This window comes from Perna viridis, chromosome 1 (genome assembly GCF_037379345.1).
Source record: "Perna viridis isolate PV_CMFRI_1.1 ecotype Kerala chromosome 1, ASM3737934v1, whole genome shotgun sequence".
NCBI classification, from domain to species: domain Eukaryota; kingdom Metazoa; phylum Mollusca; class Bivalvia; order Mytilida; family Mytilidae; genus Perna; species Perna viridis.
In genome coordinates this window covers 36,510,711-36,530,151 of record NC_142445.1, presented here as the reverse complement: position 1 = coordinate 36,530,151, position 19,441 = coordinate 36,510,711, and the positions used below count along the sequence as shown (strand labels likewise).

The window sequence follows — 19,441 nt, the reverse complement described above, 5'->3', positions numbered from 1 at the left end:
AAAAGTCATCACATTTGTCGTAAAGTTTGGTCAATAGTTTTCCTTTACCATCGATTTCTAAGTGTAGGTCAAGATATGAGGCTGACTTCACAGTGTCTGTAGTATAATATGTCATCTATATAGCGGAAACTGAGATTAAAGGATCTAGCCAAACGATATTCTTTCTTTCTGATCAGATCAGCTATAAAGTCAGCCTCATAAGAGTGAAGGAATAGGTCAGCAAGTAAAGGAGCACAATTTGTTCCCATTGGAATGCGGACTGTTTGTTGAAAAACACGTTCACCATACTGGGCAAATATGTTGTCAATTAAAAATTCCAGCATTTTGTAAACATCTTCCTCTGTATATTTGGAAGATGATTTGGAATTATTTCTTACAAAGTATGAGGAATCTCTACCAAGAACTATATATTTGTATCTAGGTGTACCATCTTTTTTGGAAAAACAACGATGTATAATGTTTTTAAGTCGGGATTTTAACTGAGTATGGGGAATAGAAGTATACAGTGTTGAAAAATCATAGGTTTTAATGCTACTATATTCAGATAATAGTCTTGAACTGATTGTCTCCAAAAGATCTTTCGAATTTTTCAGGATCCACATTGAATTAATACCACTATGGGAGTAACAAGTGTTGTGGTAGGACTGCAGACCCTCTTTGACAGTTGTGAGTATAGAAGTTTAAAGTTCTGAAAGAGGTTTGGTGGTACATTTTGCAGATCCAGCTATGAAACGTTGTAAATCACAATCATCGTCCTTGGTAGAGAGACCAAAAGAGGATAGCACAGATTTATGGTTTTCCACAATCTCTTCTTTGGAGAGAGTGATAGCAGTATAGGTCTTATCACTGCTATTATTTTCTACGTCTACCTCTGATAATAAACATTGGATATAAAACGTTTTGCAGACAAAAACAATGTTGTTTTGGGCTTTGTCCGCTGGTAGGACAACATATTTGTCATGTATAGCAGACAATGTATAGTAGAAAACTGTAAAATGATAAGATGTCAGCTGATTATTGGTAAAAATCATAAATTTTTTTCATCTGCATGCATCTTTAGAGACAATTTTTAAAAAGTAATCCTTTGGGGAAAACTGATTTTAACAAGCAAAACAATTGTCAGTCTCTATATGCACTAGGCATGTATGAAACAGCGTTGTAAACTAGAGTCTCTGAAGAACCTGTATAGCTCATCTGGAGAAATTAGGAATCTGGAGTCAAAATCCAAATCATTCAGAGGCCAAAATCGTTCATGAAAAATTCTCGCTCAATTTAAAGTTTCTATCAGTTTGTATCTATTTTCAAGAATAGCGCTCAAAATCAATAATAAACTTCCTTTTAAGATTGAAATCCTGTTGTTAAATTTTAGTAAGATCTCCTAACTGTAACAAAAATAGCAAGGACAGCAGTATTTTTGGCAACCACAATAAATTTTTTAAGTAGATACTGTAAAGTTACTGGTGACCAAATTTGGTTACATTCTATTGTGTAGATTAAGAAAAGTAGTTATAAAGGACAACGAACAATGAAAGATGCAAAGCAATGACAATTGCTCACTAAGACCTTCAGGCCAGGTGAGATAATAATGTAACATCAGGAATCAAAACCAGATATGTAGCATTATTTTGCATGCACTTTATATAACAACCTCAAAACAGAGAAAAAAGCATACTTTTCTACCATGCTGATGAAATTTTCCTAGTCTATTTGCTCAGGAGAGATCCTTAAGGAACACCCACATACTCTAATACTTAACACTGTCCCGGGAAGTAATCCCTCTCAAAAAATTTAACCCATCCAAGCTTTTATGGTCACTTCATTAAACCATGGAACAATTCAAAAGAAATTAGCATAAAGGCTAAATGTTTTACCTCAGTCTCCCAAAAAAGTGGTCCGCCTCAGTTCATAACTGTGAAAATCATTTATTCAAGCTTCCAATATACTGTATCCAAATTTAAAGCAAATCCAATAAAAAGTGAGGACAATATTTAGACAACAAGCATAAATCACGATTTTACTTTCCTTCCTTAAAAAATACCAAAGTGGTCCCATTCAATGAATTTCTCAGAAAATCAATCCCATCAAAGCTTTTATGGCTAATAAAATTTCTTCCCAGTTGAAAGAGAATACAAAAAAAAAAGGAAGGGCTATATCCTAAGTAATAATATAGTAAAGGACATACATAGTATTGCCTTTCCATAAGTTTTCATATACGTGGGATTTTGTCTGGTACTATATTTATTAAAATTTCCATCTTTCAGTAAGCAATAATAGATAAAAGCATGAGCTAACATAATTCTATACACATACACCCACAATACACAAGTCTCTTGACACTTACCTATGGTTTCTAGAAAGAAATAGAACACAAATACTAGCAATTGTACATGTATATAGACAAGAGTAAAAATCACCAGCTACAAAATAAAATGTTTTAATACATAAACCATGTCACTGTCACAATGTGGAGCTTCAATTAGAGTAACAAGAACAATTTGCATACTTCACTTTACAATAGAAAAATCTTAAATACTGTCATTAATTACTTCCCTTAGAAACAGTCATAATTTATCTCTATGAAACAATTAAACTTGTATGCCTCCTATATATGTTCAAAATTTCTCATGAAGTCATTTTGCAGATTGTAGCTAATTTAAAAGGCCCACAATCACAGCTTTATAATAAAACCTTTTTTAATTGGAAACATTATGTAAAGACTAACAAACTTTCAGGACATGCAATGATTACGGATATTAAGGATTGTACAGATCATCTTTTCAACAGCCAATACAATACCAGAGTGAAACCTGTCTATACTTATTCCTGGATAAACAGACAACCTGTTGAAACCAGACTACTACTGAAATCCTTTCTCTAGTAAAGTAACGAGTCAAAGTTTCATGGAAATCACTTTAGCATAAAATATATATAGCATTATTTGAATAATTGATAACCAAATACTGAAGTAGCATGCCTGCAACATGAAGCCAAAAAAAAACTGAACAAGTCAAAACATGTTAATGAACAAAAAAAGTTAAATCACCATGCAAAACCATTGCCATCAATTTACCCTTGATCAGATTTCTGTCTCTACTTCCTATGTACGTCCTTTTAGCAACTGGGCTTATCATGTGTCTTATGTTCATCACTTCAATATGAAATTTAAACTTGTTCATTAACAAAGGCCAAAATGTAATTGCTCCTTCATGCCATATGCAAAGTGTGAGTGATGGCTTTTCTTGACATCTAACTACTACCCGGTGAGGTCGTAAGAAACTCCTGAAAGGGGCAAATAAAGGGTAATAATCATATTATGGAAAATTTTCAATGGGTGCTAATTTTGGCGTATTTAATTGGCATACTTTCTAAAATCACCAAAAGAAATTCAGCAAAATATTTACTCTTCACTTAGGTATTTAGTGCACCACTGCCAAAATTTGAAGTATACCTATTTGCCAATAAATTACCAATTTTATTAAATTGGTGATATATACGATTCCCCATGAGAGAACAGCCAGGTGTCGCTGTCCAAAGATCATTGCGCTCACGTGGTATCCGAGGTCGTACATGCATTCAATGAGCTTTATCAGAATTTGTGTTAATTTATTCAGAAATTATTTGTTTTAAGAGACCCGTATAGGTCCGGGTGTCAAAAGAATAGGTCTGCAGCAGCGCTAAGCTTGTCGTAAAAGGCGACTAAAATAGTGCTCAGAACCTTAGCCAGGGGCTAGGGCGCTCTGCCCACAGAGCAACTGGGTTGTGTGTCCCAGGTGGTGGAATGGGGTACCCCTGGTGTGTTACATCCTAGGGTTGTCAGGCTATAATACGGAAAACCAGACCGCAAACCATAGTGGTGCACCGTGTTGGGAAAGATGCCACATTCCTCGCACGTTATAAAACCCTACTGTGGTATTCTCCCGTATAGGAACCATAGGGCTCCACTACAGGAGGCTAAATTACCCGACCTTACCCATCTCTCCCTATTTTCAGTGGCAATCAAAATTTGTCGACCCCATTATCCTTGTGTCACATCCAATTTTTCATTTCATCTCATCATTTCATGTTCATTTAATCATCCACTTCATGTTCATCGCCTGAATATAGCTGAAATATTGCTGCTTGGGCGTTAAACCCCAACAATCAATCAATCAATCTATTTGTGTTTGTTATATTTGACATGTAACTTTTTATTGATAAACTGTGTTTTGCAAGTGATGGAATAGGATTTCGTCAGATTTCAGTGGATAAAAATTTAGCCATAGACCAAAGGGGTAAAAAAATGGCGGGCAAAAACAGTAGCAATGTAATGCCCGAAAGGGGCAATTTTGCTGAAATGGTAAAGCGCTGTACCAAAGAACTGTATCAGCTGAAAACTGGGAAAGTATCGGAAACGGTTACGAACCCTGATAACAATAACATCAGCAATTATGAGTGTCATAGACAGAATTTACATAACGACTTTGCGCATGACTACAGGAAGTCATTCAATCGATAACAAGACCGGAAATCGACAAAGTGAAAGTGAAAGTATTTCTGAGAACACTAAGACCATGCAGGATATTTTAGAAAAAATTTTCGAAATGGAAAAGTCCCAAATGGAGATGATGGCTAACTTGGCTGTAAATATCTTACAGCTCCAAGATAGATTTGGCAAAGATCGACCAATGGAAGCCCAGACAAATACTAAAGTAGTCAAAGAGTCTGATAAAGACAAAAATGACAGTGACAATTTGGACTTGTCTGATGTGTCAGACGACGATTTAGATTCGGGTGAAGAAATGGACATCACAATTGACTCTATGTTACAAGAGGATGATGAAAATACAGTCTTCTTCTTAGAGATAGAAAAAGAATATGAAGAAGTAAAGAAGTTTGGGCTAGAAAAAGCTATAGAAAAGCCACTGAAAGAGGCAGATTATCAAAAGCTGGTAGAGAAATACTTGATACCAGAAAACTGCCAAAAGATTCAGGTACTAACTTGTACAAAGTATGATACTGTCTACATGTAAATGTTTGTACTATAAATTTTTCTATGGCATATACATGTACATGTAAATATTGTACATGGAACTGGTTGTTTCAAATTGTATTTTGATCTGTAAGTTTGACATAAATATTTATACAAAAGTCTTAAATATTCCAGGTTCCTCGAGTAAATAGAGAACTTTGGAAGGCTTTGAAACCTAAAAGAGAAGGGAATGTAGCAGTCCAGAAAGTAACTAAAACATGTTCCATGGCATTAGTTATGGTATTACAAGCACTTAATATTATGAAGACTAAAAGGGACTTCACTGAAACTAAAGCAATCTTTAAAGACCTTTTTAAAATCCTCACCCATGGTATATGTACTGCTAATAGGAAATGGAAACAAATGATTAGACCAATTGTTCCAGGTAAGTACAGAAGATTGTATGAGGCTGATACGCCAGTATCAGAATTTTTGTTTGGAGACAACTTATATGAAAAGGTGGGTCAGTTGGACAAAGACAATAAAAGGTCTGACAAGTTATCCATGTCTGAGAGTCAGGGTCCTTTTTTAGGGAAAAAGAAACACTATTGGGCAAAAGAGGAGCCTTGGGAAAAAAACAAGAAATTAAAGGATGCTTATTATAGTGTTCTTATACAAGAAAATGATCGTAAATGTTTAAGATTCAAATGGAAAGATAATCATTATCAATTTAAAGTACTTCCACAAGGACTGTCTTGTAGTCCATGGGTTTTCACTAAATTGTTAAAACCGGTTTATGGAAAATTGCGTGGAATGGGACACATAAATGTGCCATATATTGATGAAAGTTTGTTATTAGGTGATACTTTCCAAGAATGTTTACAAAATGTTGAACATACTGTTACTTTACTTGATGGACTAGAGTTTACAGTTCACCCTGAGAAATCAATCTTTTTACCAACTCATGAAATTGTTTTTCTTGGGTTTATTATACATACACTGGATATGACAATAAGATTAACCATAGGGAGAAAAGATAACTTAATTGAGCAATGTAAAGAGAAGCTTAGTCATACTAAAGTCACACTTAGTGATTTAGCTCGTGTGATAGGGATAATGGTAGCTAGTGAACCAGGAGTACGATATGCTCCTCTGTATTTCAAGGATCTAGAGATTTTTAAAGATAAATCTTTAAAATGTAATCAAGGGAATTTTGATTCTTATATTGAATTGGATATGAGGAGTAAGGATTTACGAACTTGGTGGATTAACAATGTGAAGTCCAGTTATAAGTGTATTACTTTAACTCCACTTTCAGTTGTTTTTTTATAGTGATGCTAGTAAAACTGGATGGGGTGGCTTTAATGAGATTTACCAATCAACTGATTCTGGGTTTTGGTCAATTGCTGAGGCATCAGAGCATATCAATATTTTAGAATTAAAAGCAGCTTTATTTACTTTACAATCATTAGGACATATGCTTCATAATACAAACATTAGGTTATATGTACATAATACAGTTGCACTGTCTCGTATAAACTATTTTGGTAGGTGGATACCCGCTTTAAGTAACTTAACCAAACAAATTTGGCATTGGTGTGTTTCTAGGAACATCTATTTAAGCGTGGCACGTCCCAGGCAAAGAAAACAAAACTGCTGACAAACTGTCAAGAAAAATTAATGAGAACACAGAGTGTATGATTAAACCACAAATTTTTCAAAAAATTGAAAAAGCATTTGATGAAATTACTGTGGATTTATTTGCCACTAACATTAATAAACAGAAACAACAATATGTGTCTAACATGCTAAACTTACAAACTAAAAAGCAATGGCTATTGATGCCTTTACAATTTCATGGACAAGTTCTAATGTTTATTATGTATTTCCACCTTTCAGAATTCTGGGAAAAGTTCTGCAGAAATTAATAACAGAAAAAGTGGACAAGGCTCTTATTGTTGCACCAATTTGGACAACACAAGTATGGTTTCCAATTTGACTGCAGCAGACTTATTAACAACCATATCTGCTCCCAAAGAACAGTTTAATACTACCAAGAAATCTATCCAAACAACATCCACTGACAAATCTTCAACTTGGGATTTTTTGTTTCTCCGGGAACATCTCAAAAGTAAAGGACTTTCAGCCAAGGTTACCAATATCATATTACAGTCATGGAGATCTAGAACGACAAACTAATACAAGTGTTATCTCAAAAAGTGGAAATCATTTTCAAGTAAAAGGGAAGTCAATATGTTTGACCCCCCTACCAAAGTAGTGCTGGAATTTTTCTTTGTTTGAACAGGTTATTGGTTATAGTGGCATAAACACAGCAAAGTCAGCTGTATCAGCATTGTGTACTTTAGTTAGTGATAGAAATATTGGTAATGAAATTTAGGTTAAGAGGTTTATGAAAGGTATTTTTACTAAAAAAACCTAGTTTACCAAGGTGCACTAAAATTTGGGATGTTAAGAAAGTCTTGACATATTTTGAGACATGACCAGATAACAAACATTTAACTTTATTGGAGCTATCTAAAACACTAGCAATGCTGTTTCTGCTATTGAGTGGACAAAGGTGTCAACTGGTATATAAGTTAGAAGTTGATAATGTTCAAATTGAAGTAAACAGACTGATATAATATGTAAATGATTACAGGATTACATATACAACCTCTAATTTTTGATAGTTATGCTGTGAATGAAAAATTGTGTATGGTACGAACTTATGCAGAGTACATAAATAGGACAAAAGGTATAAGGAATGGAGAACAAAACTGTTCATCTCCACTGTTAAACCATATAAAGCTGTAACCAAAAGTACTATTGCCTGATGGGTTAAAAATGTAATAAAAAGTTCTGGTATAAATGTTGAATGTTTTGGTCCACACAGTTGTCGTCCAGCATCAACATCTGCTGCTTTAAGCCCAGGACTACAACGAAACTAATATGAAAAGTGCTGGTTGGAAATCGTCAACAACTTTTCAAAAAATTTTTAACAGAACAATCGTTCGTGATAATGAACAATGTACTTTGGCACAGACTATTTTGTCTTCAAATACTTGAAAGGTTGTACTGTCATCACACTGTAAGTTGGTTACACATTTTTTGCTTGTACTTATGTATATGTGTTGAATAAAAATTTAGCATCTCTGATTTGATTGTTAACAAGCATAAATGCCTATAGAAGGGTTTTACAGTTCAAATAGTGGATTGATGATCTAGTTGTGCTCTAAAATCTCATGGGAAATCGTATATATCACCAGTTTAATAAAATGTTTCAATTAATCGAAATATTTGAAGATTGATTGTAATTTTAGTAAACTGGTGATATAGATTTCACATGCCCACCAGTTGAAAATATTTAGTTGTGGTTTTTCACCCATCCTATACTCAACTAGATCCTCCAGCTCTGAAGTATGACCTTTGGACAGTGATACCTGGCTGTTCTCTCATGTGAAATCTATATCACCAGTTTAATAAAATTACAATCAATCTTCAAATATTTCGATTAATTGAAACCATTTACATCCAATAAAATAACCAGCCATACAGTAACAAAATGACAGAACTGATTAACTCTAGGCATGAAGAGGAGTCAAAAGGCAAATCCATATAACAAATAGAAATTTCAACGGAAAAACTGAAAGGTTGAAAAAAAAAACAAAAAAACAATTGACTTGGTACTGAAGGAGAAAAGTAGAATATAACTCAGTAACAATCCTAAACACAAACAACATGGCATTCCATCAACATTAGGGTTAAGATGGTACTCATCATTAAATATTTTTGCTTCAAATCAAATAAAGGGTGTTGTCTCTGAAGCATTAACAAATGGTCAATTTATTTACCTTTATCCGGTATTTCCAACATAAATGTGAATGAATGAAACTTTTATTCACACTTAAACATCATGTATCGATCAGTAGCTATTTTAATATTTTTTTAATATTTTAATTTCGAAGCATGGTAAAATTGACACAGGATGTACGAAATTGCTTATAAAGCAAAATCAGATGTCAGGAAAATTGGGCATTACCAGGTTTTGGTTGTAACTCAAATTTCCTGATTTTTCATTTTAAAACATACTTTTAAGAAAGAAAATTGTAAGAAACAATCTCTATAACTTACGAAATAATCATTTTCAGCTGTAAAGCATTCAATAAGGTGGGTTTGACAATAAAAGGACTATGTTACTTTTTGGTTTTTAGTTGTTTCATTTTAACCTCTGTGTTTTATAAGAAGAAATATTGTTCAACGTATGTCTGAAACATGTTATTAAGACATTTTAACATGATTTGAAGACAATATCATTTAAAATACAATATTTAAAGATGAATTTGATGATAAGATCAACTTTCTTTCAGAAACATTTTACTCCATTTTGCAACTGGGGACAATAAAAGGAAGCCTTCTTTGATTAAAGCAAACTTAAGTAATGACGTTGAAATCCCTCAAAGCTTTTCTCCTTATATTATAGAACATGACAACTACAGACCCACAGACAGAAGTACAGCAACAGTATACACCATACATTCATCAAAAGACATGCACATAAAAACTTCAGCATAAGCTAATCTAACATATGTTAACATATTAATTTAAAGGTAGGGAGGAGACTAAGCAATAGCTATTTATCTAGCTAGATTATCATAAAAACAAACTACATGATGGCATGCTCATCTAAAAGTTTCTGCAAATGTAATAGTTTTTGTGTGTAGTAATATTTTTTATCTAAAAGTTTCCACCTTGAACAAGAGCCTAGAATCTCTGCTTATCTTAACTAATTAATCTAATCAATGCCCTAAAACCAGACAGTGTTCTCCCTTGAAATTCGAAAAGCACTACATTTACAGGAATAGCAAAGTTCATTTAGTTTTAATTAAAAACAATTCAGCATGATTACACTACATATGCCAACTAACTTCACTCATGAAAGCACAACATTAGAATATCTAAAGCCAAAAAGCACAGCACAAATTTAGCAACACTATAAGTCCTATGATAAATTTCTACTTATGCATAATCTAAAGTAATTTGAACAGAATCACAGTGACCCCTTTTTGGGCCCTTATTCCTCAAAAAGGACAACCTCAAAATCAATCCCAGTTTCCTTAGAGTGTATGGCACATTTTCAAAGAAATTCATTCACTTCCACTCGAAAAGATATTATCTGAATATCAGGAAAATGCTTGTTTCTGCAAAAATTCTGGTCCCTTTTTGACCTCTCATTCCTTATCAGTTTGTTATAACACCCAAAATCAATCTCAATAGTAAGGCACCTTAAGCAACAGTTTCAAAGAGATCCATTCCCTCTGATTGTCTCAATGTCATAAAAATGCTTATTTCTGACCTTCTTTTGGCTCCTAACTCCTAAACGGTTTAAGTAATAACCCCCAAAACCAATCCCAGCCTTTCTTTGGTGATATGGCACCCTAAGGTACACTATCATTCACTAATAGTCAAGTTATTGTCAGGATATCATGACAAAGCTTGTTTCCGGCTTCTTTTTTTGACTCTTAATTCCTGAACAACTTGAGTTGAAACCCCCAAATTCAATCCCAGGCTTCCTTTGTGGTATGGCACCTTGTGGTATAATTTCATTAAGATCTATACACTTAATATATACAAATTATTTTCCGGAAACATGATGTTTCTTTCAGGAGTTGACATAGCTGCCACAGACGACAACATCATGATACCATTATACAACCACAAATTTTTTGCTGTTGTATAAAAAAATCAATGCTCTTGAAAAAAGTTACCAATCAAGAAAACTGATATCCACATACTTCAGTACCTAGACTAATACAGAGTAGAGATTATAGTATACATACAGGGTAAGATTGGTGCTGATATATTTTATATTGAAGTAGTTGACACCCAGGTCCCATGAGCACTCCATCTTCTCATCCCAGTCATAAATTATACAGTTAAAATTGGTAACAGGCCTTGGATAATCTGTAAAGGCAATAATAGAATGGTCAATACTTTGACAACATACAATGCACATGATCTAATAAACTGTTATCAGAGAGAGATGTGTCACCTATGGCACATAGACACTGTTATTGAAAACTTGATAGATGGTGACATTATCACAAATTTTATATACATGTATCATGGACAATTTATCATTTTTATAACATAAATACAATCATTTGTCACCACCAAAATGGACTGATTCCTCACCTATAGTTTATTGTTAGCATATGGAAGCGAGATGAAGCAATGTTTCAGTAACATAAAATTTCAAAGTCAATGGAACTGTGAAATATGGATGCTAACCAAACTACATAACATAGTAACATTAACCAAGAACAAGTGATTCATATTTTAATAACCTTTTCAGAAAACATGTCAGAAATTTTAAAGTAAAAAAACTGTGACTGAAGAGGCAATGAATGTAATGGCTACAGAAATGTGATATAGTGATGTTAATGCAACTGCATACCAAAATAAGATTGACCTAGCACAAGTGGTCCATATTAAATTAATCTAATCAGAAAACTTAACATAAAATCTTACTAAGAAATTTGAAATTTTTAAGTCAATAAATTGTGACTACAGGGACATATCGATCAAGCGGTAAAGTGTTGCTAATGCAACCGCATATCAAATTAGACTGAACTAGCACAAGTGGTCCATATATGTATTAAACTGACCTAAACAGAAAACTTAACATAAAAATCTTAACAGGGACGTGAACTCCAACGCCTATGCAGAAAAGTAATACCTTAGTCATTTGTCAAAGGTGACACAAAAATTGTAAGAAAAAATTGATGAAAGTAAGAAAACTTGGTAACATTCAATACTACTGCATTAATTATTCACATTTAGCAAAAGCCTTCAAAATTTTCCCAATTAGAATAACTGACAATCTTTTAAGCTAAAATATTTTAGAGCTTGAAATAAATCCTCTTATAGTTTCAAAAGGGGGTGAGAAATTAAAATGATGTTACACAGGGTACACCTTCATTGACAGGATGAGCTGAATCATAAACTGTTAGGACAAGTATAGATACAACAAAATTCAAACTTAATACAGCTCTGAACTTGAATTGCAATTTTAAATGTTGGACACAGCACAAGATTTTGACAAGAATGAAAGTGGTCAAAGAAATTTAAAATTCACAATTTGACATAAGAAATTAGAGAAACTTTGAACTAGCTCCAATAGAGAATCCACTTCAAATGGAGTTCAGTGTAAAACCTTTGAAGTCTATTATCTCTCCTTGGATTCCACCAACAGTAATTATATTCCTTCATGTACATCTCAATATGATGCGAAACCTTCCATCAAAATCCCTTCAGGAGTTAAAGAGGAGTTGTACTTTTAAGGTGTAAGAACTGTATAGGTTCTTAAATGTTTATATTCTTATTTGATTTTCTCACTCAGTGGTACATAAAGCTAAAATGTTCTTTTACTGGGAAACTACATTGATGTTTTCCCGTTTTTAAGTTTTTATTTTTATTTCAAATGTTCCAGGACATCATCTTGTACGGGCGTCTTCCCTGTGGAAACCATGAATTTTGTAAATTGAGGATTTAGTTTTTATTAGGGACCAAAGTGGGTAAGAATTTTATTAGTTTACTAAGAGATTAAATACATGTTTTTAATGTATATTTTATTTAACGTTTCTTTAATGCCATAAAACATTTAGTGCTAAATGCTTGCATTTTGTAAATTGTCACTTGTTGAAGATTTATGATAGTTTGAAGCACCTATAATGTGTGAAAGTTAATGATTTATGATTGACTTATTAATTTATTTGCTGACATTATGGTGTTATGGTCACTAATTTTGTATTTTACAGAGAATTGCTATTGATGTTATGAAGTCTACATGAATTTGAATAAAAGTATGAACACTTAGTGGACACTCATTTGAAGAACAAATCCTCAACATAAAGTTTAAAAGTAACATGTGAAACCCTGAAATTGGGTTATTTCACAGAAAGCTGTCAAACAGTAATCATTATCGTTCATGCACATCTATATGTGATGATAAAACTTCCTATACAAATTGAACCAATAACCCTTGAGCAGTTAAGTTGTGCATTGAAAAACAAACTTTGTTTATCCAGTCCAAAAGGTCAAACTTTGTTTATCCAGTCCAAAAGGTCAAAATTTAATTTTTTTAAAATATAAAATCAAAACTTGTTCTTATGAAAATGTAACAATGAAGCACAATTTCATAGAGATCCATACACTTTTACCCCAGATAGTGTATGGAAATAAGTGTTAGTTCTGGTGTGTTCCCATTTCTCTTTAGCTATGAATTACAGGTAAAAAAGTTGAAAAATGTACTAAGGCAAAATGGGAATTTTTATATTTTTCTGCTTTAAAAACAAAACTGTAAACTAATGAGGTTAATATTTCACTTTAGTTCACTCCAAATCTTACCAAGGCAAAATAGGAATAATTCATGTACTAAATTTGACAATTAAGGCCAAATAGGAACAATCATTAGTTTTGGGCCCCTAATCTCATTCAATCACGGTGTCATCCTGGGTTGCCCACATTTAATTGCAGGCACATGTGCAAAAACTTGTTGGTTTTTCTGTTGGTCCATATGAGCAAAAAATTGGTCAATTCTAAATTCAGGCAATTTAATTAATTAAATTTAAGTTTATACAATAATAAGCTATGCACGTGATTATTGATTTCTTAACATATTGTCATGCTGTAATCTGTGACGTAGAGGTAGATGATTGGTGGTTATTTTTAGTTCGCTTGGGTAGAAGTTCAATCGTATTTGCAAGAGAGGTTAAATTTATGTGTTTTGAAATTGAAACTATTGTGAATTGTTGCTTAACAAAGAAGACTGTTTCTGGAGGATTTGTGTGATATTTGTAAGTGTGTGACTGTATTTTTATGTTTCCAATCAGTGTAATTCCGGGAAAGTTCATAGGTACTGGCCAGTGTCTGAACTTAAGAAACTATGGCGCAATATTTCAACAGTTGCTTATAGTACGTTGTTTTGGATTGTTTCAAGAGGAAATCGTTTTTGAAGCTTCCTAGAAATGTTCGGCCAATCCACGTGTGCACTGTACAATTGGTGATGTTTTACATTTGGAAATCTTGTGTTGTATTTTTGCAATCAACATGGGACCACATCGTAACAATTCGAGGATCAATTGCGACCCTGAACTGCCAGAAGGTTGGATTTTGAAAGAGCTAAGGGAGGAACTAACAGTTAGAAACATTTCATTCCCTTCTAATCTCCGCAGAATGGGACTTGTACGTTTGTTAAGAAGAGGTATTGCGCAACATAGTTCAGTTGGGACAGCCGAGTCAACTGAGCATGCGTTTCTTATTAGTCAATCCCATAATGCCTCAGACAACAACAACAATGGCCCCAACCAGTGAGACAAAGCATTAACGGACATTGTTACTTCATTTGACAAACACGATTCACAGTCTGCAACAAAACGTGTCTTCGTTAACAACGAGATTAAACAGTTTGGCATTGGCAGCACCAGTTGTCACACATCAGACAGCCGTGCCTGAAGTTATACAACCAACTGCAGCGGTAGCGGACTCTCAGTCTCACGATATTTCCAGTGTAGAGCCAAACTTCACTTTAGACACTGCATGGAAAGCTTTAAAGAGCAATGCACGCACAATTTCACCTGTCGCTTCAGCAGGAAGTGAAGAGCAGGCTAGGCAGAATATGGTTCGAGCATCAAGAGGTTTTTCAGCAGAATCCCTCCCATTTGTGGAATCAGTGGCACCACAAGTGCGCTAAAACATAATAGCATGTAGGGACATAAACCTTGCAACTCTTCTTATCCCATACTATACAGGAACAGGTACATTTATAAATGAATCTTGGGAACATGAGAAAAGTGGGAACTTTAAACCTGATATGAGAGTTCACAGGAATTTAGATTTAGGGGACTTTATCCAAGCTTTTGGAACTTTAAAATGTAATGTGTCCAGCTTTTCCTCAGAAGCGCCAGAAATTAGATGTGTATGAAAGGGACATAGTTAGCATGGCCACACAATATCCAGGTCCCTTCTTCTACAAATACCACAAAAAATTTTTCATGGATGCAGCATCACATTTAAGATATAACAATGTTCTTATAGATTGGTCCATCAGAAACAACACTTTATTTTGTAACATTTTTGCAAACGCTAAACCAAAAACTTGTTCCATATGTGGTAGTACCTTTCATTCTACAGTACATTGCAACATGATGGTGAACTCAGGGTATAAAAGGGGGGGGGTAACTGTCAACATTTTGAGGACACAGATACTTATGGTAGGGAGAGAATACAGCATTTAGGGAGAGAGATATGCAACAACTTCAATGGTGCTAAAGGATGCATAGCTCTACGGTGCCGTTTCCTCCACATTTGTCTTATGTGCAAAGGTGACCATCCTCGCTCACATTGTCAAACTCTTTCAAAAAACGAGGTAGTTGGGTCCCAGAAAATGGGGACCCTACTTTCAAAAAAGAAACTAATTTCTAAGAATAGGCAGTTTAGTTGATACACCAATTTTTGTTAAACAACTGGAGTTAGAACTGACAAATTATCATGACAAGAATGTGAAAAATTATATTATCAATGGGCTCCATTTCGGTTTCATTCAGGAATAAAATCTCTTCCTAACGTTTCTTATCATTGCAAAAATTCACAATCAGCAATGACAAATAAAGCAAGTGTATCAGCAGTTGATAAATATCAAAGTCGAAAAGGGATATTTATCAGGGCCATTTGAGACAATCCCCTTTTCACCCTATCGGATTAATCCTTTGGGAATTGCTGTAGGCAAATACAGTGGCAAAAAGAGACTCATTGTTGATTCATCAGCTCCACACAATGATAGTGATAATCCTAGTTTGAATGAGCTGATAGACAAAGAGGAATTTTCGCTGCAATATGTGTCAATTGATGATGCAATTAAAATTATAGAAATTAGGACCTGGTGCGTTATTAATGAAAACAGACATCACTGATGCTTTCAAAATTATTCCATTAGCACCAGAAATGTGGCCTTTCCATTGTGTTCAATGGGACAAAAAATTTTATTACTTTACAAAAAGTTTGGCAGTCAGTCGAGCCCAAAGATTTTCGATACTCTGTCAACAGCTCTGTGCTGGATTGTCAAAAACAATTACAATGTACCTAATATTCTTCATTTATTAGACAACTTTTTAGTTATTCTTCCTAGTGATGCCAATTCTCATTATATTATGGAAACATTCCAGTCAGTTTTTTACTAATTTGGGTATACCTCTTTCAACTAAGAAAACTGAAGGGCCCACTACTGTTTTAGAGTATCTAGGAATTATATTAGATTCAGAAAAAATCACAAAACGTGAATTACTCAGCCTCCTTGGTCATCTGAATTTTGCGAGTCGAGTTATAGTACCAGGGAGATCCTTTATTTCTCACCTAATTAAGCTTTCGACTACAGTTAAGGAGTTATCTCACCATGTGCATATTCATAATTGTCAATCAGATTTTATGTAGGGGGTACTTTCTCAAAGTTTCATTTTTGAAAAGTCTTGTTCAGGTATAATGTAGGTAGAACATGAGCACAAAGATTAGATAATTGTATTTTGTATTAGTTGTTTAGTTTTTAGTAAATGTAGGCAAGGGTATATATGACAACTGGATGCCCCGACCCCAGTTTTTCACATAATTTTCTCGTTCATGTATGTCAGATCTAACATAACTCACAACTGGATGCGCTTGACCCCAGTTATAAGGGAGAACACAACTGGATGCTTCGACCCCAGTTTTATTCCTCATGTTTATTAAAGTTACATTGTATAAATCCTAAGCCAGAAGCTCCGACCCTGGTTTTCCTTATATTACTATGTAATTGGTTAATAAAATAGGGTTTGTTTAAACATGTAAAAAATTAGGATTGACAAGACTTAGGAGAAATTCATAACTATGAATAGATTAACTGTATCCTATAATAAGGAATCCTGTTTTCCTTCTATCAATGAGGATATTTTAATATTTTTTGTCACTTATTGTATAAATGTTCTTAACCTAAAACATGAAACTATTAAGTTGTATTTAGCTGGTGTGTGTTTTTTATTATTTGCGTTACAACCATGTTGACCCTTTGTATGCTACTGATAGATTGTCGAATATTTTAAGAGGGGTCAAGAAATCTCAATCCAATCAAGCTAGTAATTGCCAATTACTATAACTATCTTGAAACAATTATGTTCAGTTTTGAAAAAGAGTTTATTTTCTCCCCTTGTCAGTGCTATGTTAGAAGCAGCTGTTACAATGGCCTTTTGTGGTTTTCTTGGATGTGGTGAATTCACACAAAAAAGTCAAATTTCACTTTTCTTGAGAGTTAATGACATACAACTAGTATCAAGTCTAAGGTATAAGATATTTTAAGGTCTTCTAAAGTTGATCCCTTTAACAAAGGAGTATCAGTGGATATATTTGAAAATGAAGGGTTACAGCCAGTTAAAATAATGACAAACTACTTGAAATCACACAATATTTTGAGTACAGATTGTAAGGCACCATTGTTATTAAAAGTGATTATGATCCAAAACCTTTGTCAAGAACAACTTTTTTTATCTCACTTAAAGAACTGTTTTGTCATCTGGGATTTGATAACACAGGCTATTCTGGGCATTCTTTCAGAATTGGGGCTGCAACTTCTGCAGCAGCAGCAGGGATGGAGGATCATATCATTGAATCTTTAGGTCGATGGAATTCTAATTGTTATTGACGATATATAAGAATTGACCAAAAGATTGTGGAAATGGCTCAAAATGATATGTGCTTGGATTGATAAAAGAAGTATAATACATGTACTGTATGTTACCAGTTATTGAAAAGTTTATGTTATTGTACAAATACAGGTACACGTAAACTTTTAGTTTATTTTTGTCTTATCCATTATAACAATAAAAATTTCTTGGGGGCTTCAATCATACATTTTTTGTTGGTTTTAGAAGGTTTATATGTATTTCTTTCATTTGGCCTGGCATAATTTCAAGAAATTATTTTCCCCCAATATATTTTTATGTAGGGGGTACTTTCTGAAAGTTTCATTTTTGAAAAGTCTTGTTCAGGTATAATGTAGGTAGAACATGAGCACATAGATTAGATAATTGTATTTTGTATTAGTTGTTTAGTTTTTAGTAAATGTAGGTAAGAAGACTAATGTATTATAATTTTAGATAAGATTGTAATTTTGTTAATGTAGAGACTTATAGTTAGTGTGTTTATTCTTGTTCTTTATTCTGTTTATGTGCTCATTAAAAATTATCACATATTGATAGTAGTTTAATTTGTAAGGTTCTCAACAACGACACTACACTTCGACACAAGTCAGTCATAACTAAAGTTGTATAAACAAACAATTTAAAAAACTTGAAAAATCTTATATTTCAGCAAAAGATAAAGGTCAATAAAAGGCTAATGTATGCCAACAAATAAAAAAAATCAAGTCATCTCATTTAAGAAATAAAAAAAAAATGAGATTAAATAAATCAAACTTGAATGAGAATAGACCAACAAAAAATTCAGTCACATGAGAGGAAACTGAAAAAATAATTATATCTATGCTCCTTGAAAAGCACATGATTAAGTATATATGATTTAATGTGTTCATCTGAATAAGAGAGATCCTTCAATCATACATAAATAACACTTGAGGTACAATGTTCAAATAAATAATACATGAATGTTTACCAATGTTATAGTTGCTATGCAATTAAAAACAGAGATAAAATAGTTCATAAAATACATGTACAAGATGCCGGAAGGAAGACTTAAATTAACTAAATCATTTTCTGTGGAAATATTTTAATTTCGGTCTTATTAATCATTTTTTTAAAATTAATTAGACTGACCTAAATAGCATAAACCTTAACTTTTCCATATTTGGCAGATGGTAAAATTGCTGACAAAATTCCTCATTTTATATCAGTAATATTGTTGGCATCTTTAACCATGTAAATATATAACAACTGGGCTATGTACTGTACAGTACCTAGGGAAAGTTATAACCAGTTTCTCAAACTGTGTATTTCATGAAAATGTTATTTATCCAACTTTTGAATGGGCTGGTTTTACTATCCTTTATAGCCCATACAATGATGATATTCAGGATATAGAATTGGTCTTTCCCAATGGTGACCACCTGATAAACAACCTTGAACAATTTTTTCCTAATATGAAAAACAAGTACTATCTTTAAAAAAGATAGCCACAGCATATTCTCCCTTTGTTTATACCCAATTAAGATTTTATTTGGTGAACTGTGTGATCACTGTACTATGTTTCGTATTTCAATTATTTTATTGGTTCAACAAGTAAACTATTTCCAATTATTCAATGTATAAAATGTTATTTAATTTAAAAAAGTGATCGAAGATACAAGGGACACCAATGCCCCCAAAGGAACCTTAAATTTCATGATTGCTATCACAGTTGTCCAATGAAATGCGAGGTTGTATGCTACATCGGTTAGGTTGCCATAGTTTAGCATCA

General features: G+C 33.4%; 1 protein-coding gene and 2 pseudogenes across 4 annotated transcripts in view; 2 read left to right on the top strand and 1 right to left on the bottom strand.

The window, feature by feature from the left end:
* Positions 1–19,441, bottom strand: part of LOC148628578 (uncharacterized) — an 85,209-nt gene that overhangs the window by 45,232 nt on the left and 20,536 nt on the right. For 3 of the 4 annotated variants that reach the window (XM_088590507.1, XM_088590508.1, XM_088590506.1), the window contains exons 5-6: positions 10,786–10,909; positions 3,071–3,279 (exon numbers count right to left, since the gene is read on the bottom strand). In XM_088590507.1, coding sequence (XP_088446633.1) covers positions 3,071–3,279; positions 10,786–10,909 — 333 coding nt within the window. The remainder of the gene's footprint in view (positions 1–3,070; positions 3,280–10,785; positions 10,910–19,441) is intronic. The other variant, XM_088590509.1, reaches the window with a different exon arrangement.
* LOC148628580 (uncharacterized) lies at positions 4,536–8,132 on the top strand (annotated as a pseudogene).
* On the top strand, positions 13,781–18,095 carry LOC148628579 (uncharacterized; annotated as a pseudogene).